The sequence below is a fragment of the Haliotis rufescens genome, unplaced genomic scaffold, assembly GCF_023055435.1.
Source record: "Haliotis rufescens isolate VD_foot unplaced genomic scaffold, xgHalRufe1.0.p SCAF_1, whole genome shotgun sequence".
Taxonomy (NCBI): domain Eukaryota; kingdom Metazoa; phylum Mollusca; class Gastropoda; order Lepetellida; family Haliotidae; genus Haliotis; species Haliotis rufescens.
The window spans coordinates 77,758,433-77,782,075 of record NW_025963779.1 but is presented as its reverse complement, the minus strand read 5'-3'; the positions used below and the strand labels follow the sequence as shown (position 1 = coordinate 77,782,075).

Sequence of the window (23,643 nt, the reverse complement as noted above, 5' to 3'; positions counted from 1 at the left end):
TCAAATAATGAGTGAAGCAGAACAGGTGGATTCCAATGTTTTGAGCGGCTGTCAAATGAGGACGTATCTCTCATAAACATTAAACAGCGGCGTGCCTTTATATGCTCAAGTTCTGCTGTTTGCAACGATGTAGTTTACTCGCATATATCAAATGTATAGAAAGTGTATACAACAGCGACTCTCGTAAACAAACATTAAGCGGTCAACCCTAACGAAATGAAGGTACATGCAAAGCTATTACCAATTCACACAACGTTTCAGCTTTCTAGGCCTTGCATATCTTGAGAATACACATGTGATGTAATTTCTTAAAAATAAAGATAGATTCACCATTCTGAACAAACATCTGATGTCTCCATTAGAAGGAACGTTCAGATTTCAGCTCTCACAAGTCCAAAAAACATTTCTATCAGTGATGCGTTCAATCTGGAAATATCCCCCACATGTCTACATAAAACATTTCGAAAGCTTTGCTGAAGCCTTTAAGCACGTGGTCAAAATAAATATGTCAAATCAAAGTCAATAGTAAACGTATTGCAAACACGGAACATACGACATGCTGCGAGAGCTTTACTCATAGTTGTTAGAGCTTTACAGAAGGCTGTTTGTGATGTTTACATTGTAGGGTATTTCAGTGAAGGATCCGGGTATGCATATCTCGTTACACAACAGGTACAAACCAGTGCTTGTGTGTGGTGTGCTGGGCGTGGCGTGGCGTGGCGTGCCGTGTTAACAATTTCCAAGTTATATCATGGCTTCAAATCGCGGTTGAAGAATCAGGTTGGTTTAACGCCTCACGCAGCAATATTCCAGCTTCATGAAGGCGGTCTGAAAATAAACGAGTCTGGACCAGACAATTCCGTGATTGACATCATGAGCATCGATCCACGCAAATGGGACCGATGACATGCATCAACCAAGTCAGCGAGCCAGAAGAATCAGGAATCCCCACAAGGGTTTGTGTAAATTGAGATAGATTTTGATATAATACTCAATTTCGGAAGAAACACACACCCTAAAGTATGAGATATTCGAAAACGTGATGAATTACTTAAATTTTTGCTAAGCTACACACATTCAGTTGAGACAATTACATTTGATTGTTTAATGCCGTAAAACGTATTTTAGTTATGTGACGAGGACCTGTAAACAATTGAGGACTTGACCAGGAAACCAGTGATCGTTATTGCGAACAACGTCCCACGCCGTCTGGGTAGTGGGACGATAACACGCAATCAACCGATACACCTGATTGGTCTATTCTAACCCGGAATTTGATGAAATGATTTCTAAGTGAACATTTTTTCAATCTCACCGGTATCTGGCACACCTTCCCCATCCCAAAAAGCCACAAATTGTGGTATATCTTTGAGAATACTTTGTATATTTCCATATTCTGCAATAAAAATGTCAATTCAATTCAAGTAATACCATACACACAAAATAATTAGCCTATAAGATGTTTTACTGGATTTATTTAAGGCCCATCCTCCCTTTGATGTGTGGTGGAGTGTCCACGGCTTTACAGGTGAAAGTTGCGGTTACATGTACCTGATTTTGTCATTTGTGACTACAAAACAAGTTCGAGGAAATCGAAAATTAGAATTCGACTGATCAGAGATCAAATAATGACAAAGGATTGAAGGATTTCAGCTTAACTGAACAGACAATTATTTCGGTATAACAGAGTTAGACACAACAAAACTAAATAACCAACAGTGGCCTTACGGTTCTTTCCTCGAGACACGCTCCGTTATTTTGCACTCAACACAGTGGCAGACCCAGACTGAAAGGAAATACGATGTTGTATTGGAGGGTTCATGTGTGAAATTTGTGGACATGTTTCATGAACACAAAAAGCTCCAATTAATGCAATTGATGCTAGTAACATGATCGAGTCAGTTCAAAGCCAACTGTATCACGAATCACATACAATTCAAACGTGAGCATCATGAAAGAAGGCGTAACCTTCAACAAATGTATGTCCTTTCTTCAGCCCCTCTCGAAATCCACGCCCGTGCGCCCTGCGTAAGGTCAAGGTAGTTTGTTGCTATGTTAATGACACATATGCTATCAATATTTCAATCATGTGTGTAGTTGTATTCCATAACCCTTCACCTTAAGTATCCAAACATGTTTCGTTACGCATATCCTAAACATATATACAACACAACACAACACACAACAACCCAAACCGTAAGGATATTGATTTTCATTGAGATTTATATCTTGGCTTTCGGGTTATGAATAAACGCAATGCATTGATAAATAGATCAGCCGTCCAGTAACATTGCCCTGATCTTACCCATCATTAGACAAACGACATCCATATTAAAACCAAACAAAACATTCATATCATGAAACTTTACACCCAATACATTATGAATTAAGAATATGATTAATAAACCCTACTGGATGAATAGACTGAATGACTGAATGGACTTAGCATAACTCACTCACTGACTCCACCAGTCCAAGACAGATGAGGACCACACATAGTTTCAGTACAGCTGCCATGGTTGTTTTGCCTCTGTGGTCAACACCAGACTGATGTATGTGAGGGCCGCCTCAAACGTTTAACGAGTTGTAACATCCGCTTGCTATGTAAAGTAAACATGGCCAAACTCCTTAGACTGCTCCTCACACCTCATATACACCTGCATTGTGAATACACATTTTATGGCGCGAGGATATCTATATTTAGAAAACATGTCATTGTAACCTTGAAGTAAATGTAAACAGTTTCTTCGGTTTCGGCCTCGCTCTTTAAACAGTCACATTTTCTAGCATGTGTGTTACGTAGATTGTCATGTGTATTTATGTACAATAACACTAAGTTATATAGTATATAAATCACAAATCACAGACAATTCAGTGATTGACATCATGAGCATCGATCCACGCAAATGGGACCGATGACATGCATCAACCAAGTCAGCGAGCCAGAAGAATCAGGAATCCCCACAAGGGTTTGTGTAAATTGAGATATATTTTGATATAGTACTCAGTTTCGGAAGACACAGACCCTAATGTATGAGATATTCGAAAACGAAAAGATATTTTACAAATAGTTTTCGAACATTTCTTACTTAAGAATGTGTAACTCTTTTGGAAATCAGTATAAATTACATAATTTATACAAATAGAAAAACACTCGTTTGTACGTTTGATCTGTATGTGCCATGACACATGATAGTGTACCGCCATTCATTCAAGTAACAGGGCTCCAACTGTAGTTCAAACCCCATATTCAGCTATGTGAGCATTAAAATCACGTCTGAGTGTGTGAGTTAGAAATAGAGCCTACTGGCCCACTTTAAAATACTAAACTTCAGTGTCCCCGATTTAAAATGTGATCTCTCAAATTTAAAAGTGGCCGGTGTACGGTTCAGTATCAAAAATAACATTCCATTGCCAATGACCGCCATCATATAGTTGGAATAGTGCTGAGTGTGGCGTTAAACAAGGAACCGACTTAAATCAGGTTGGTACTTCACGACACTACAATCCCCTTAATATAAATCATGATATATCTGCACATAATTAAAATTAAGGTAGCAAAGCCTAATAGGCCATTTTGAATAATGGATTAAGCTTTTAGTGGAGATCTTTCATACTATTTGCATTGTTATTTACTATCCAACAGCCAAATTAGAGGCGACCTTGTCGAGACGGGTAATACCCGTACGTGAACATACACGTGTTGTTGTATACAGAAATTAGACAAACACACGATATAAACGTGACACTGCAGTTTTTTAATGGAAAACTAGAAAAACTATATGCTGTTTAACCATTAGAGATAAAAATATTGAGAAAAAAACACAAGTCTTCTACTTTGGGTGACAGTACTTGTTGGTAATAAATTGTTTCTCTGATGTGAACACTGTGGAATAATTTTCACAAAATCGTTGTCTGAACGACCATTTCATAATTATATATATAAATGTTTTTTGTTTTTTTAATACTATACTATACTACAACTTTGATGTATATCTTGTAGAGAATGTAAGTGACAGGGCAAGGCAGGGTGTATTCACGATCCGGTTCAGTATGGCTTTGATTCCAGAAGATTCAGTTCACCTTGGAATTGGGCCCTTCGGACACCTGCAGCCGCGTCGACAAGACACGAACCTATCCACGTAACCAATGGTATAGCCAGTGCAAGTTCTCCTATAGCCGGTTCTGTAGGATGAATAAATCAAAATGTATGAGATGTTTTCTACACGATTTTACATATTCCGAGTTGGAATTATGAACATATGACGCAATCGATGGCATGATTCATAAGTGAATATTATTAATCAAACGGGCAATTAAATAACACGTGATGAATTACTTAAATATTTGCTAAGCTACACACATTCAGTTGAGACAATTACATTTGATTGTTTAATGCCGTAAAACGTATTTTAGTTATGTGACGAGGACCTGTAAACAATTGAGGACTTGACCAGGAAACCAGTGATCGTTATTGCGAACAACGTCCCACGCCGTCTGGGTAGTGGGACAATACACCTGATTGGTCTATTCTAACCCGGAATTTGATGAAATGATTTCTAAGTGAACATTTTTTCAATCTCACCGGTATCTGGCACACCTTCCCCATCCCAAAAAGCCACAAATTGTGGTATATCTTTGAGAATACTTTGTGTATTTCCATATTCTGCAATAAAAATGTCAATTCAATTCAAGTAATACCATACACACAAAATAATTAGCCTATAAGATGTTTTACTGGATTTATTTAAGGCCCATCCTCCCTTTGATGTGTGGTGGAGTGTCCACGGCTTTACAGGTGAAAGTTGCGGTTACATGTTCCTGATTTTGTCATTTGGGACTACAAAACAAGTTCGAGGAAATCGAAAATTCGAAACTGATTAGAGAACAAATAATGACAAAGGATTGAAGGAATTCAGCTGAATTGAACAGACAACTAATTCGGCATAACAGAGTTAGACACAACAAAAATGAATAAATAATCAACCATGGCCTTACGGTTTCCTGACCGAGACATGCTTCATTATTTTGCACTTGTCACAGGGGCAGTCCCCGACTGAAAGGAAATAAGATACTGTTCACGTTTGCACACCCAAAGGAACACAACGAAACAAAAACAAATCAACATATGCGCAATCGCACAAACTTCATTAAAAAATAGGTTTTCACCCCTCTTGAAATACAGCAGCCTGACACAAAACCCTGCATCCATTCTAGATATGTTCATGTTTTATGAGATTCTATTAATTCAAACATATAGCGAATTGTGTCGTGAGTGTCACGATATCTGAGGAAACACACATATTTCTGGCATATCAGATTTTAGCAGTCAAACAGCCATGGAGGGTTCTTGTGTGAAATTTGTGGACATGTTTCATGAACACAAAAAGTTCAAAACCAACTGTATCACAAATCACTTACAATTCAAACGTGAGCATAATGAAAGAAGGTGAAACCCTCAACACATGTTTGTCCTTTCTTCAGCCCCTCTCGAAATCCACGTCCAAGCGCTCCCCGTAACGTGGAGGCAGTTTGTTGCCATGTAAATAACACATATGCTATCAATATTTCAATCACAAAACTTGTGTAGTTTTATTCAAAGACCCTTCCCCTTAAGTTTCCAAACTTGTTTCGTTACGCATATGCTTATCATATACACAATACAAGAAAACAAAACACAACACAACACAACATATAACTTTAGGGTCACTGGTATTTTTCATTGATATTGATATCTTGGCTTTGAATATATGCAATGTATCGAGAAATAGATCAGTCGTTAATCCCTTACAGGATATATAAATATGGCTGAAAGGTGCCAAAGTATCTATTTTAAGGAAGAGTCTTTGACCCAAGTTGTGTATCGTAGAGTCTGTCGGTAAAGGCAGCACACACTTTTGGCAAAACCTCTTCTTTTTCACGAAAGTTAAACACTTCGCATTTGTCGCTCATTTTAGTCAAATGAATGCATGTTATCTCATCATCCCAAAAGTTAAAACACTGATAGTTTTTTCATAATTATCGTGTCAAAAGGTCCAAAACTTTCAGTAAAATCGACGGTCAAATGAACGTGTCCGATAGGTTTTTTACGTCAAAGAATAACATGTCCACAACAGTGTCATTGCCCTTATCCAGCATTAGACTAACGACATTGATGTTAAAAAACATTCATTTCATGAAACTTTACACTAAATACCTCATGAATTCAGAATATGATTAATAAACTTTACTGACTCTGAATTGGCGAAGCCTGTCTTACCGAATGACTCCACCAGTCCAAGACAGATGAGGACCACACACAGTTTCAGTACAGCTGCCATGGTTGAGTTTGCCTCCGTGGTCAACACCCGACTGATGTATTTGAAGGCCGCCTCAAATGTTTAACCAGTCGTAACATCGTTAGTAATTGTAACCAATTGTAACATTGTATGGTACACATGGCCATTTAGACTGCTCCTTACACCTCATATAGACCAGCATTATAAATAAACATTTTATGGCGCGAATATACACATAATTACACACTGGATATATACTCTCCAAGAAAGATAGAGAACATTAGAAAATAACTAATGTTTGCAGAAATGCAAAGAGATATGGAGAAATCTCCATTGTACGATTTCGAGAATACCATAAGCATGTCATAAGCATAGGCAAGTCAATTGTTCACCTTAAACAAACACGTGACCACACATACGGTGTAAGTCAAAATAGTAAATTGCATCGCACATTCTGTTTGTCAATATAGCGACAAATTTAGAAGTGACCTCCACATGTCTACCATAAAACATGTTTAAAGCTTCACTTGTGGCCTGGAATGTTGTAAACAACTTTTGAGCAAGAGTCGTATGACGTTCTTTGACATTGTCGTAGGAAATGTATGCTCGATTGCACCTATAAAGCTGTGGAATGTAGACGTAACGTGCAGGTAAAAAAACCAATGACATTACTCTTTGCAACGAGACTTACATTTGTGTAGCTTATAAACGTTCTGTTAGCATTGTGAATAGATGGTTTCAACGAAATACATTTTCATCTGAATTTGAAATTGTACATAAACTTGGACTTTAAAAGAAAACGTGTGAAAATATATGTGCTGTCAAAACGGTAACACCCACTGTGCGTGAAGTTCGAGGTCACTGCACCCCAGTTTTATAATTTTGACAATATTAGAGAAACGACGAATTTTCCAAAACGTGTAACTCCAATCCATATGTCTACAACTACGCATCTAGTTGTGCTAAATTTAATAATTCTGATTCACAGCTGTTTGTGATCTTGGTGTTCGACAGGGATATTTCCTCAGGCCTTTTTACTCTCTATGTTTATAAATGAATTCGCGAAAGAAATAGAGAGTTCATGTGAACTTCATTCAGACATTACTCCTACTACAGATCCTATATTTGGTTCACAGAAACGAATTGACATTCTGGAAAAATATTATTGTAAGTACCATTTGACTGTGAATTAAGATAAAACCATGGTGGTTGAAGTAAAAAGGTGGAATGTTATCAAAGTACGAGAGATGGTATTACCGTAGTGAGGAGTTTAACAAATACTTAGGACTTACATTTTCAAAATCCTTATCGTGGTCACGATATACTTTATCAGCTGCTTTTTACTGACTAGAAAGGTATTGTTATGTATTTTTAAGTCTTATTAAAAAACTTACCCAATACCTTATAATTTGAACTGTAACATTTTTTACACCAAGGTAAAACCAGTCTTTCTTTATGGAGCTGAAGTATGGGGTCTCGATAATACGGATGGTATAGAAATTATTCATAATTTTGCTTTTAGGTGTGAAATTGTCCACTTTAATCATGTTGTACATGGGGAATGTGGCAGGTTCCCATTGGAGTATAGTTGTGCAATAAAGCTTGTATTAAACACCGTTTTAAATTTTGTGTATGCCAGAAACAAGATTTCCTAAAACCTGCTAATGGTAAGATTAAGTGGGCATAAAAATGATTTTACTTTTTCATGGTGGTTTCGGTGACACTGAAGTCCCAGGAAGCGGTACTTGTGTTCTTGCTGTTCCCTTGTCTGTTTTGATTGAAATGTATCGGTCTGTCACAATGGGGTAAACCGGCTTGAGTGTTTGAGGCCATGCAATTGAGCTCAAGACTGTCGCTGATTTTACTCAATTTGTATGATGACGAATCCTGGTACCTTGCCAACTTCAGACGGAATGGTTCACAACATGTGCGCAAACCTCTACTTACACACGTATTTGGTGGTTGCCTGACACTTATATCCAACTGAAATTATGTTTGTTACGTTACAAATGTCTGCGTGTAAACATAAACAGTCGCCATGTTGTCTCCTTGATTTGGTCTCTATGATGTGATGACAATCATATTACACACTAGACCATAAATATTCAATAGTTGGTTTATGGTCCCACACCTATAAACCCCTTTTCCGACATCGGGATTTGTAAACGTCCTTCACAAGATGTAGTCACTAGACCATCTGGAAATGTTCTAAGTGATTGTATCCGTTATGTTTTTTTCAAGAGTTTCCAGAACTGTTTTTGTTCAGATGCTGATGACGATAATACTGTACTCTGTTTATCAAAACATGGTATTCGTTTTTCAGGTGAATAATAATTGCTTCAACTGTTTTCTCTGTTCTATAAATGTCAATATCATGTCTAAGATCTCTGTGACTCCTTAATGTTCCGTATTTACTTAGTTTCAAATATTATCCGTAACCCACCATAGTGGTTGTTTACGCTTTGTGCTAAATTGATATTTCTTGAAGATTTTAACAAAGTCCCCCCCCCCCCCCCCCCCCCCTGGTGTTTGATACAGATGGACGATTCACTGATAATCATTATGTTCATGATTGTTTCAATTTATTATGATAAGCGATCAATACCATACAAAAAAATCAAGTTGTATGTTGGCGAATTGTCCGAAGAAATATACATGAAGAGTAAAATAGTATCGTTCTTAAAACTAAAGACACTGGTCCGAAAGTGCAGTGCAATACAGTCTTCTGATTTTCCTCGACATCGCCGCTTGACAATTGTAATGAAAACACCAACTGGATTAAGGAAACACTACGCTTATCCAGGGAAATGACCCGTAGATGCGTTCGGCACTTACGTTTTGCACCCTTTTTGTTCCGTACTTACACCCTTTGTATAGAAGTACATGTATTGGACACGTGGTCTTGTTCAGTTTACACAGCATGCTAACCAGCCCATAGTCAAGATATCCTTGCTTGAGTGTTAAGATTTATGTTATTTTATTCAGACAAACAGTCAACGGATGTGCTATGCGTGTCATTATACAATATCTTTGAGATCTGTCCACGTTCTGTTGCCATATCTGACATCTCATTTTAGTTGCAAAACCTTGCAACATTCTGACAGCTTTCCAAGAGTTAAATGAAAACCTGACACGTACACTACGACCGAAGTTGTATATGATCAGGTGCAGTCCAGATTGCATTACAATTTATCCAGGTCTATTGTCAGATAGGTTGACTCTCCACAAATCTATGCAAGTTGTGACAGGTGCCAGTACAGTAGACTGATTATGTACACTGATTACTCTTTGGCGCTGAGGGTATGATTTGCCCCTAATCCTTGTCCATTATTTCCTCGTGATGCCATGTGTAGTTATGTAAATGAGGAATGATCTGAAATATGACCACTGGCTTTCACCTGAAGTTGCCATTTGCTTGGATGCCCGTTGGGATTTCGGTTCAAAATGGGTCCTCAGCAACCTTTGCTTGTGTCCCAATCGGGAGTCCGGGTTACAATAGGTCCTTAGCAACATATGTTGGTCTCCCCGTCGGGAGTACGGGTTACAATAGGACCTCAGCAAAATAGGTTGGTCTCCCCGTCGGGATTCCGGGTTACAGTAGGTCGTCAGCAACATATGCTGGTCTCCCTGTCGGGAGTCGGGGTTACAATAGGTCCTCAGCAACATAGGTTGGTCTAACCGTCGGGAGTCCGGGTTACAATAGGTCCTCAGCAACATAGGTTGGTCTCCCCGTCGGGAGTCTGGGTAACAATAGGTCCTCAGCAACATATGCTGGTCTCCCCGTCGGGAGTCTGGGTAACAATAGGTCCTCACCAACATATGCTGGTCTCCCCGTCGGGAGTCGGGGTTACAGTAGGTCCTCAGTAACATATGTTGGTCCCATACATATCCCTCATTCTGTTAATCTTTATTCTCATTAAAACCTACGTAATCGTAGACAGTCCACCTATACCTATTTTACGGGACAACTATGCATACGTAAAACCTACGCACAGGACGTCACAGGTTATGCCATTCAATCTCGCCACTACTTTGCCCCTTATTCACTGTTGTTCGTGCTCCTCCTTCCTCTCCCGCTGGAAACGTAATTCATCTTGTTTAACACTGCATTCGGCATTCGGCATGTCGGCACGAAGCAATGTAAGTGTTAGACGATTTCACATGAGCACGGATGTGGTGCTGACAAACCTACAATCACAATGAGGCTATATTTAGACTAGAGAAACGTGATCAAAACACATTTTACCTTTATAAACCCAGCCGCCTTACTAAACCAAAAGGACGATAATTCCTCTGTCCATATTGATTCCAGGACAAACATAGTTGCAAGTACCACTTTGAATATGTTAGTCTGTCAAAATCCCTTTTCAACTAAACTAATATGCCTTAACTTACCTTAAAACAGCGCCGGTGTTTGGTTCGGTAAATATGTAAAGTTTTCCATATTTAATTCTAAAACATCTGCTTTTATGTTCCCGCAGCAAACGTTACTTTGTCGTCCATGTCGCCCATCACCATCACATCCATTAGCTACTGTGGAATCCCCAATCCCCAATACCCCAATGTGTAACTTTCAGGGTTGCCTTGAGTAGTTTAGGCACTCAAGGAGGATAGGCTATGAAAATATTATTATTAATTATTACTCGTAGTTGATATTAGTACGTACTTCCTAATTTAATAAAAGTGTCGTTGTTAAATAAACCCGAAACCCGTCGACATAATTAAATGTCTTCTGATCCATTAAATCGAGCTAGGGAATGATTGTGTCAAATTCGTATTGTCGACAAGCTCGGTCATTGCCATGCAAACAGCTGATATTCCTGTGAAGGCATTACCATTGTTTTGTAGTTGATTCACTCATGGGTATTTTATATGCAACATATTTCAAACCTAACTTCATGGCGCTCGGCATAAGGGGGCTAAAACAAGGACTAGTCGGCTCGGAGTCAGTATACTGTGTCTGAGTGGGGTATTCATGTTAAACTGCGGCATGGTATTTCAGTGAGCTAGCACTATAAATCGGCATCAGTCCGGACTAGTACAAGCAGCCACACACACACACACACACACACACACACACACGCACGCACGCACGCACGCACGCACGCACGCTATATGAGTGCAATAATCTTGGACGCGACGTTAAACCCCATTTCCCCTCACCTCACCTCAAACCTAACTTCAAATCTGCGCCAATGCTCATTTCGACATGTTACATGGGACACTAAACGTTGTCAACCGATCTCGAGGGGTGTGCGGTGCGATGTACCCTGTGGGTGAGCCTATAGCTATAGTATATCACACCATATGCCCCGAGGAATCTGTTGACAACGAATTTATCTCACCGACATTCATACAGACCCGTAATATATGTCCTAAGTTTCATTGAGTGAAACGCTTTGATTCAGCCATTTTGACAGCTAGCAGACGACGCAAACGAACTGAGTTACTTCCCCTTACCTAATACATTCTGTTCATTTCAGTGCAACGAAACTTATGCGAGATAAGCAAGTTACCTCGGGTGTGTTACGATTAATTTTTCAGTCGGGTACATGAACGGGCTACATGAGCGGGAGACATGGACAATAATTACCCGCTCCTAAACCAATCAGAGGCTAGTATTTTAATGCAGTGTGAGATAGAAAGCCTGCCTCTGTTAACACGCTCCTTCTTCAAGAATAATTATACTCCTTTGTATTTTACAGTAAAATTGGCCTAAGCGAGTTCAGAACACAGCGGACAAAAAAATCAGTTACACGTGATTTCCTGGTCTATTTCTGGTTAGAAGATTTGATGAAAAGAAACTTCTGACTTCATTGGAGAAAAGAACTTATCAAAATCAGAGCATGCTTCAACACACTGTGACTCACACAAACTTCTTCTTGGTCGCCGTAAGTTCGTGGCGGTGGGATAGTCTTCAAGGAGTGATTATAGTGTTGGTTCGCCGCGCTCAAGTCCGCGGGTTGGATTCGCGGATACGGCAGATTTGACTTACATCTTTCAAATGGGTACGAAACAGCTACTTCGTGGACCATAACAAAGGAATGTCAGTATATTAGGAATGAGCGAGTGAGTCAGTGAGTCAGTTAATATTTTACATCGCATCGTTGATATTACAGCCATATCGCGATGAGAACAAGTTAGTTATTCTACCTATTGACAAAGGACAGTAAAACAAGAATGTAAATATCACAGTTTAGGTAGAAAACAAACCAGATCAAAATTAAAACAAATAATGTTTCAATAGATAAGACAGTATAATTTAAACCAGAATGTAGACCATTAGCAACCTAAGCTAGACAACCTAACTAAGCGTATTAGGGATGATTAGTACGATATCTTGACGAATTTCCGTTCTCATAGATTTACTGGTCTTCACCTGTATTTGGTTGGCAATACATACAATCGTGCTTCGTGCGTCTATTTGTATGTACACAATCGCTGTGAGACCTGTAGGACGTGTTTTTTTTTTATGCTTGTTAACTAGGACACACAATTCTGGTATTGTACCAGATGAGGAGTAAAAGCTACATGTAGGTTCTTAAATCTAAGACATTACGGTGCGAGCCTGCAAATTCCGCTTAATATCGAAACTCCTCCAACGTGGTGTACTCTTTAAGTCATGAAAGTCTGTTTAACCTGACAGGAGATCTCTGAGGCCTGTATGTTTCTCGCAAACAAAAAGTTACATAAAAGTCGGACATTAATAACCTCTACCTCATACCTTCTTATCTAATACAAATGAACTTTGACTTCAAACCCGATATTCAGCTATGTGAGCATTAAAATCACGTTTGAGTGTGTGAGTTAGAAATATTAAACTTCAGTGTCCCCGATTTAAAATGTGATCTCTCAAATTTAAAAGTGGCCCTTGTACGGTGCAGCATAAAAAAATAACATTCCATTGCCAATGGCCGCCATCATATAGTTGGAATAGTGCCGAGTATGGCGTTAAACAAGGAACCGACTTTAATCAGGTTGGTACTTCACGACACTGCAATCCCCGTAAAATAAATCATGATATATTTGCATACAATTACAATTAAGGTACCAAAGCCCAATAGGCCATTTTGAATATTGAATTAAGCTTTTAGTGAAGATCTTATAGATTATTGCATTGTTCTTTACTATCAAATAGCCAAATTAGAGGCGATCTTGTAATACCCATTATCGATATAAATACTGATTTGGTGCGTTGTATGGGAACATGCACCTGTTGTATGTAGAAATTATACAAACACACGATATGAACACTGCATTTTTTAATAGGAAACTAGAAAAAAAACAATATGCTGTATAATATACAATATATGTAAAAATGTTTTCGAAAACTCTATACTGCACTACAACTTTGATGTTGATCTTGTAGAGAATGTTGATGACAGGACAAGGCAGGGTGCATTCACGATCTGGTTCGGTATGGCTTTGATTCCAGAAGATTGGGTTAAACCAATTGGAATATGTCCAGAAGCTTCAGTACAAGTTTCCCCTTTGGTCATATGGGCCTCAACCGTGACACTTGCAACCGGGTCGACAAGTCATGATAAGCTTGTAAACATTGGCATGGCCAGTGCAAGTTCTCCTATAGCCAGTTCTGTAGGATAAATAGGTGAAAATGAATCCGATGTTTTCCACACTATTTCGCCTGCGCAAAGTTGAAATTAATAACATGTGATGCAATCGATCGCATGATTCATAAGTGAATATTATCAATCACATGTGCAATTAAATAACACGTGCTAAATGACTTATATTATATCTGAGCTACACTCATTCACTTAGGATAATTACATTTGATTTTTTAACGTCGATTTACGTATTTCAGAAATGTGACTACGGCCTGTAAACTTATTGAGAGTTAACCAGGCAAACCGGTGATCGTTATTGCGAACAACGTCCCATGCCGTCTTGGAAGCGGTGCGACAATACGCAATCAACTGAGAAACCTGATCCATCACTATTATAAGGGTAACGCTATTTTTCAGGGCATTATTTCAGGGCATTATCATTTGCAGAAGCCCGAGGTCTTCTTCAAATGATAATGCCCTGAAAAATAGGGTAACCGTGATTATAGCTAAAATGGATGGAATTTATTACCATATTAAAAGAAGCAACAATATTGGTTTTGAGACATTTACTACAATCAACACGCATGTCACTGACCCACTTTTACAAATATGGAAACGTCATAGAACAAACCAGATGACGTCACCTATCCCTATCCTATTACGTCACCTGACAACGGCCGTGATAATGGACCGCCGTCAAGCAATATGACTGCATTATCAAATTACAGTGGCCCGCTCATTTTTGCGGGCGGTTTAATGATAATTCTATCCATTTTAGCTATAAATCCATTTAGTCGCCTCTTACGACAAGCATAGATTGCTATGGATCTATTCAAAACCGGAATTTGATGAAATAATTTCTCAGTGAACATTTTTACAATCTCACCGGTATTTGGTACACCTTCTCCATCCCCAAAATCCACAACATGTGGTGTATCTTTGACGATACGTTGTTGATGTGCATGTACTGCAATACAAATTTCAAGTTATTATAAATGTACACATTCCAAGTAATAACATACACGCAAAATAATTATCCCAAAAGATGAATATATTTAAGGTCCATCGTCCCTTTGATGTGAGATGGAGTGTTCACTACTTTTCAAGTGAAATTTGCAGTTACTTCTACTTAATATTGTCATTTGGGACTACAAAACAAGTTCGAGGAAATCGAAAATTAGAAAAATCTAATTCGACTGATCAGCGATCAAATAATGACAAACGATTGAAGGTTTTCAGCTGAACTGGACATACAAATAAATTGACATAACAGAGTTCGACACAACAAAAATAAATAAATAATCATCAGTGGCCTTACGGTGTGTTCATTGGGATACGCTTCCTTATTGCGCACTTGTAACAGTCGCAGTCTGGGTCCCAGACTGAAAGGAAATAAGATACTGTACACGTACATGTATGCACACCCACAGAAACACAACAAAATACAGCCACACAAACATTCGCGCAGGCGCGCTCACTTCACTAAGAAATACAGCAGTGTGACACAACACCCTGCATCAGTTCTAGACATATTCATATTTTATGAGATTCTATTAATTCAAACATTAAGCAAATTGTGTCGTGGGCGTGACGATATCTGAGGAAACACATACATTTCTGGCATATCAGAGCAGACTTTAGCAGTAAAAGGCTTCTTGAGGGAAATTTGTGGATATGTTTCATGAAAACAAAAGGCTCCAATTAATGGAATTGATGCTTAGTAACATGATCGAGTCAGTTCAAAAAACCAACTGTATCACAAATCAAACGTGAGCATAATGAAAGAAGGTGAAAGCCCACAACATTTATATGTCCTTTCTTCAGCCCCTCTCGAAATCCAAGTCCAAGCGCTCTCCGTAACGTCGAGGTAGTTTGTTGCTATGTTAATCATGCTATCAATATTTAAATCACAAAACTTGCGTAGCTTTATTCCATGACCCTTCCCCTTACGTTTCCAAACGTAACGCATATCCTAATCATATACACAACACAACACACAACTTAAAGGTCACTGGTATTTTTCATTGATATTGATATCTTGGCTTGCGGGTTATGAATAAACGCAATGCATCGATAAATAGATCAGTCGATACTCCCTTATAGGATATAAAAGCATGGCTGGAAGGTGCCCAAATAGTTCTTTTTAGGAAGAGGTTGAACACGAACACGAACGATCTTTCACCCAAGTTGTGTCTCGTAGGATATGTAGGTAAAGGCAGCGCACACTTATCGCAAAACCTTTTCTTTTTCATGAAAGTTAAATACTTCGCATTTGTCGATTATTTTAGTCAATTGTATGCGTTTTATCTCATCCAAAAGTTCAAACAACTGTTATCTTATTCATATTTATCGTGTCAAAATGTCCAAACTTTTCAGTAAAATCGACGGTCATATAAACATGTTCGATAGGCTTTCTGTACGTCAAAATATAACATGTCCACATCAGTGTCATTGCCCTTCTCTTACCCATCATTAGACTAACGGCATCGATATTAAAAACAACAACATTCATGTCATGAAACTTTACACTCAATTCCTCATGAATTTAGAATATGATTAATAAACCCTACTGACTCTAAATGGACTAAGTCTTTCTTACGGATTGACTCCACCAGTCCAAGACAGATGAGGACCACACACAGTTTCAGTACAGCTGCCATGGTTGTTTTGCCTCCGTGGTCAACACCAGACTTATGTATGTGAAGGCCGCCTCAAACGTTTAACCAGTTGTAACACCCGTTAGCTATGTAAAGTAATCATGGCCAATTAGACCGCTCCTTACACCTCGTATAGACCTGTATTATAAATAAACATATTATGGCGCGAGTATATCTATATTTAGAAAACAAGTCCTGGTAACCTTGAAGTAAATTTGAACAGTTTCTTTCAGGAATATCTGATCAAAAGAAAAACAATGATTCGCAAGCACATATATGGCTTGCATCTAAAATTGTACACATAATTACACACTGGATATATACTCTCCTAAAAAGACAGAGAACATTAGAAAATAACATATGTTTGCAAAGAGATGTGGAGAAATCACTGCTAAATGCAGAGTCCATTTTACAATTTCGAGTATATCATACGCAAGTCAATTGTTCACCTAAAACACGTGAACACACAGCACAAGTTAAAATAGTGAATTGCATCGCGCATACTTTTTGTCAATTTAGCGTCAAATTTGGAAATGACCTCCACATGTCTACCATTAAACATGTTTAAAGATTCTCTGAGGCCTTGAATGTTGTAAACAACTTTTGAGCAAGAGTCGTAAGACGTCCTATGACATTTTCGCAGGAAATACATGCTCGATTGCACCTACAACGCTGTGAAATGTAGTCGTAACGTGCAGGTAAAATAACCTATGACATTACTCTTTGCAACGAGACATTTTTTACTTATAAACGTTCTGTTAACAGTATGTGTGCATCGTTTGTTTCTTTCATGGCATTGTGAATAGATAGTTTCAACGGAATACATTTTTATCTGAGTTTGAAATTGTACAAGGGGCGGTCGGGTAGCCTTGTGGTTAAAGCGTTCGCTCGTCACGCCGAAGACCCGGGTTCGATTCCTGACATGGGTACATTGTGTGAAGCCCATTTCTGGTGTCCCCCGCCGTGATATTGCTGGAACATTGCTAAATGCGGCATAAAACCATACTCACTCACTTGAAATTGTACATAACCTTGGACATTGAAAGAATACGGGGAAAATAGTTGTGCTGTCATAACGGTAACACCCACCATTTGTGAAGATTGAGGTCATAGCATCAGTTTTAGAATTTTGACAAAATTACAGAAAAGACGATTTTTCCAAAACGTATAACTCCAACCAATATGTCTAAAACTACGTATCTGCTTGTGCTAAATTTAACAATTCTGATTCACAGCTGTTTGTTTGTGTTATTGGCGTTCGACAAGGATATTGCCTCAGTCCTTTTTACTCTTCATGTTTATATATGAATTCGCGAAAGAAATAGAGAGTTCATGTGAATGCGGAAATTCAACTTCATTCAGACATTAGTAGATTGTGTTAAGACATCTTAAGACCAGAAAACCAAACATCTATTGTTTACAGGATGCACACTTTACAGGTGATATGGAGATATATAGATATATTAATGACACTAAAATGAGTGCAGAATTAGTTTATATTCAAAGAATAATTTGACCTTGAACTTGTCAGAGAAAAAAGTACGTTGGTAAGGGAAAATTATCACGCACGCCCGACTTAAATTTCTTACATAACACCTACGCTAACACACCACCTAGCACATATAGTACGGTCCAAACCATGAATCTGCCTATTTCCTGTTTTCTATTTTATATTCGAGGACGTCAGGAAATTGTCTTGTCCAACCCAAGCTTTAGATTAGATAATTCACGATATCGAATTACACTACAATTGACTGAGACTGAATACATCAAATTGTGAAAAAGTAAGGAAGCTGAATTGCAATATACCAAATACATGGGCAGTGATAGCATAAACGTATTTAACTTAATTAGAAAACTGTCTTGGGAAACACTTTAACCGATGTTCAAATTAAAGTTTTAAATCGTAATATCTCAAAATGAAAAGGAGAGAAATCAACAAATTATAGCACAAATTTTGCTAAATGAACCTGAACTACATGCTTATTGCTAATTTAGACGCAAATAATACCAAACATAGATATAACAAACACTAAATAAGATGAAGTCAATAAATCAAATATCGAAGGTTTTATCATTAGATCAAAAGGTAATGGACTGAAAATTGGAGAAAACAACTAAACATATTTTTGCCAATGAGAGAAAGACGTTTTTAAACAAAGCACTGTTAAAACTTGAAACAAAAAACGGGACAACTGTATCAAAAACAAAATAATTCATCAACCAAGTACAAATGTATTAAGATATTACAAATATCACGAGGATTTCGAACTTTGGTACACCTACAAATAAACATAATAGCATAGAGGGACAATTAACCCATAATGAAGTACCAAACGCCCTCAAACATAAAGGAAATGAAAATGTCCCTGACCATCGGGTTATACAGTCGAATTTTAAATATTCTCTTGGAAAGACGTTAAAATTTACTTTAGCATAACAAAAACAGGGATTTATTACATCTTTGCCTCAAAGCGTTGAACCAAAACACTTTCTCAAAAATTGGTAATCATTCACAATTCAGGTTGAAGTCAACAAACAAACTCTCATTATTTCATGCAAATTGAGTGAGTGTTTCGTGCTACCGGGAGGACAGTATACATGATCATCCTTTTTCGCTAACTCTTAGTGCCATTCATATATTTTTCACATATAATTAATCGCTTTATTGCTTTATACGCCAAATATTTTGTTTGTTTGTTGTTTAACGCCGCACTCAGCAATATCCCAGCTATATGACGGTCTGTAAATAATCAAGTCTGGACCAGACAATCCAGTGATTGATATCAAGCACATCGATCCAAGCAATTGGGATACGATGACATGCATGAACCAAGTCAGCGAGCCTTACCACCTGATCCCGTTGGTCGCATCTTACGACAAGCATAGCCGCCTTTTACGACAAACATGGCTTGCTGAAGACCTATTCTAACCCTTTACGACAATGGAATCTGTTTCGGCGGATAAGCGAGACTGGTTATTCTCCGGCGTTGACCTTTGTATAACCTTGAATAATTAACTTCGATCTTCGACATCCTGTTGGAGGTCGCACTTTTCAGATCATAACAACGCCAATACATGCCAGGCACAAGAAACGGTTCTCATGAACGGAACATATGACCTTGTTAGTTCAAGTTCGAGCGGGAAATCTCGCTAATATTAAGTTAATTACAATGCCAAGACAAACTGCGGCGGTTCAAAAAACGGTTCCCACGACCTGCATTTATGATCATGTTAATTCTGGTTCAAGTATATAATGACTGGATAAATGTTTCATGTTATAATGCGACTATTAAGTCAGTAGGACTACCATTAAGATCTGTATATAGTTTGCATTTACAAGTGGGCAGAGACGAATAGGCTAGGTGTGGTTTGGAAATGGTCTTCTTAAAAAGACATTATTCTCTGGAAAAAGTGACGTCTTTATATTAGTCATGGGCATGTGACAGTCCCAATAGAAAATCAAATTCGTTTGTATCTAAAGCTTTGACACCAGATCATGTAACCGGATCCTTCAAATGTGCCTTTTGAGATCATATGACTTTAAAGTGTTGTTTGGTACATTACAAAGAGTTTTTAAATGCTTTTAAAAGCGACTGTCGTCAACTTCACTGATACATGCCACGCCGACAGCAACCGTCTAGACTCACACTGATGACTGATTTTTGTGAATGAGCCTTTATATGTTGAATGAGGTTTTTGCTTTTGCTACGCGTCCTTACAGTCTCAGTCTCCTCTTATATTAAATCTCAGTAGGTATCTGTTTCCCCGATATTTCATGGACACGGGAACGTTGTCACTTGTTGTTCCAACACCTGATATGTTTTAATGGAGCATAGGAAGAATGATCTTATGCTTTAAAAAGTTAAGCAAGAACTTTAGACATGGCAATTAACACATAATCTATATGTCATAATCTCTAGGCTCCAACTAAAACAAAACACATAGCTCATAGGAGCTGAATACATTTCCCCATTCAACTACTGCAGTGTGTCTTGATACAGAGCTCAGTGTCTTAGTGAATCGTGATAGACTCACAATGGGATGTTTGCCTTGTGAAAACCACCCTGACTAGATCTGTGCATTGTAGCGTACGTGACATTCTACTGGGGAATTACGGGGAAATAATTCATTCATTAAGACCTCTTCTTAATGACGAATACATACACATCCACTCGATAATTAATTCTTGTCAATGTGTGTGACATAATTATATTCTCAGTTAGTATAGACTATAGGTTGTGATATTTAAATTTTAAATTTGTCATTCAAAGTCGGCATGGAGCGTTATTTGTACTGGTGCGTTTGCTGTTTAAACTCAGTATGGAGCATTAGTCATTACCAACATGACATAAGGTGTGTTATATTCCGAACTTAGACAGATGAATTTGTTCTTCTGAGTCGGCATGGAACGTTATTTGTACAGGTGCGTTGGTTGTTTAAACTCAGTATGGAGCATTAGTCATTACCAATATAACATAAGGTGTGTTATATTCGTTCTAAAAACCTATTGGGTGGAATTTTCCAAGTTTCTGCACATGAATTTACATTGCCTGTACGTGTTGTGCTGCATCATAAGAACATGTGGCATTGTGCGTCTGCCGCCTAATACATTAATATATGCCACACACGTTAAAACCTTACAGTGATTAATTATTGATTGTATTCCGTATAGTCATAGTGTTACATAAGGAGAAAAAAATTCCCGCGCGTCGGTCGCGATATTTGTCCCACACAGGAGACACCGTCCCTAAACAGTACCTTATGCAGTAGCCTTACATAACAGTCATGCCTTTGCACTGGCAGAGCGGTATTCTAATGCATGCATAAGTAACCTAACGCCAATATTAACGAATTGTTCTGCTATATTTTTCAGCTTTATATTCAGTGAGAAGTGAATACAGTTACAGACTGAGATTATATTATGATATCACTATTTCATGACGTCACAATGCAATACAGTTACATATTATATCGAGTCGTATGATTAATTTGTGAATTTCATTATATATGTGCGACTGTACACAAGTGAATCTCACCATATATCTACAAAATATGTGAGACTCACACCGAATCAATTTATAGCATCTTCTGAGTAATATATTTGCCAGTAACGTCTCTAAAGCCTTAAATGGGGAATACATGGATAGATAATGAAACAAAGTGTTTGAACGAGACGACGGAGGTTGGAAATATGTAAACAATACAGAATGATCTGTAGGAATATGTAATCAGACCAATAACCATGGCCAGAGAATTCCTAAATGTAAAATTATGTAATTTGTTATTACAGTTCAGTAGGTGTTTATATTCATTACAATATTTATATACTCAACAACAAAACTTCCAGTGACATCAATATTTTAGTGTATTTTTACCAGTAAAGTTTGGTTTTCAATAGTGTAGTACATGTATGGAATCAAATCACAAAAACGCAAGTGCTACAGAAAAACATGCATTCCATGCAAATGTTGACTTTTATGCAAGCCCCATGCATTTCACTACCCAAGAATGGGTATAAAAGCATGTGCGTTAACGGGATTCCATATGCATTGTTTAGCATCGTACTGACAACAACTCAGAAAAAAAATAAAAATAACGTAATTATTCAACATTACGAAATGCCACGCTTGTCCGAAAATGAGCGTCTGCGAGCCATTGGTATGCTTGAAGCAGGATCGAGTCAACGTGATGTTGCAAGACAATGTAACGTCCACAGAAACACCATTTGGTGTTTATGGCAACTTTGGCAACAGACGAATGCAGTCAGAGACCATCCTCGGAGTGGCAGGCCACGCGTAACCAATAATCGACAAGACAACTGGATTCGAACAACACACCTACGAAATCGATTCCAGCCAGCAACAGTGACTGTAAAAAGCATTCCTGGCCTTCTACGAATATCTTCACAAACCGTACGTCGCCGCCTCAGATGCGCAGGGATTGTCGCCAGAAGACCCGCCAGACGTCTCATTTTGACAGGAAACCACCGTCAAGCACGTCTACAGTGGTGCAGACAACGTCTATGCTAGACGGCCATGCAGTGGGGACAAGTTCTATTCACTGTCAAGTCTCGTTTTCACCTCAGCCACAGCTATGAACGAATTCGAGTGTACCGACGTCGAGGTGAACGTTACCTCAATCATTGTGTCATGGAAGAAGATCGGTTCGGGGGCGGCAGCGTTATGGTATGTGGTGGTATTACAGCAAGACATAGGACCCGTTGAATAGTGGTAGAGGGAAATCTCAATGGACAGCGCCACTGCTACAAGATCATCGTCCCTGTTGTTCTACCGTTTTTGCGTCGTCATAGCCCAGACATTACATTCATCATGACAACGCCCGCCCGCATATCGCTCGGTCTTGTTCAGAATTCCCATCAACAAAACAACGTAAATGTCAACCCCTGGCAGGCTCGCTCCCCTGATCTCTCACCAATCGAGCACATGTTGGATGAGATGGATATAGGTATACACTATATACAACGTATGGTCACATGTATGATCAATAAATATTGATATCTCATACTGATGTCATTCATTAAAAAACATTCATTGACTTGGATTTATTTTCTCTCTGGCTGAATTTCCATAACAAGTACACTCTGTCGATAAAGAGTATTGAATTAATTACTGGTATACGGTAACTTCACCACAACAGGCACGAGGTTTAAGCTTCACGAGGATTTATAAAACAGTGACTGGCCAGCGAGCCTGTATAGTTGATGTAAATATGTTGTGCCCTTTGAGATTTTAGAAATTGACTGTATGTCTGCTCAAACTATGCCTTTACCAACAAACAAACCAAAGTAAGATATCATATTCTCTAGCAATAACATCATATCATGTGTAACAGTATCAGAACCCTTCATTGTTAGTATCAAACTTCAAAATCATTTATTTATGGGAAATTAATGTTTCCAGTAACTTAAACCTGAACGGAAGTCCACATTGTGACGATATTAAATTGCTGCTGTAGCTGAGCCGCTTTGTTTTTGGTGACAGTAGTCACATCCTGATAACTTAGTCCCTTAATCTCATGTCCTCTGTGACATCCCTGTGCTGTTTTATGAGCAAGCGATTACATAAAACGAATAATTTGTAAAATGGTTTCAGTAATCATATAATTTAAATTATATTA

At 38.3% G+C, this 23,643-nt stretch overlaps 1 protein-coding gene across 12 annotated transcripts in view; it reads right to left on the bottom strand.

Moving 5' to 3' along the window:
- LOC124147880 overlaps window positions 1-23,643 on the bottom strand; it is a 42,207-nt gene that overhangs the window by 12,030 nt on the left and 6,534 nt on the right. The window contains exons 1-4 of one of the 12 annotated variants that reach the window (XR_007222689.1): window positions 6,260-6,359; window positions 2,457-2,657; window positions 1,729-1,786; window positions 1,316-1,396 (exon numbers count right to left, since the gene is read on the bottom strand). The exons of 1 other annotated variant lie outside the window; for it this stretch is intronic. Coding sequence is in view for 5 of the 11 variants with exons in the window: in XM_048401372.1 (XP_048257329.1) it covers window positions 4,080-4,185; window positions 4,586-4,666; window positions 4,999-5,056; window positions 6,260-6,320 (306 nt within the window). In the remaining 6 variants the exon portion in view is untranslated. Of the gene's footprint in view, window positions 1-1,315; window positions 1,787-2,456; window positions 2,658-3,737; window positions 4,186-4,585; window positions 4,667-4,998; window positions 5,057-6,259; window positions 6,592-23,643 lie in introns of those variants that run through there. 10 more of the 12 variants (XR_007222691.1, XM_048401372.1, XR_007222690.1 and 7 more) reach the window with 10 other exon arrangements.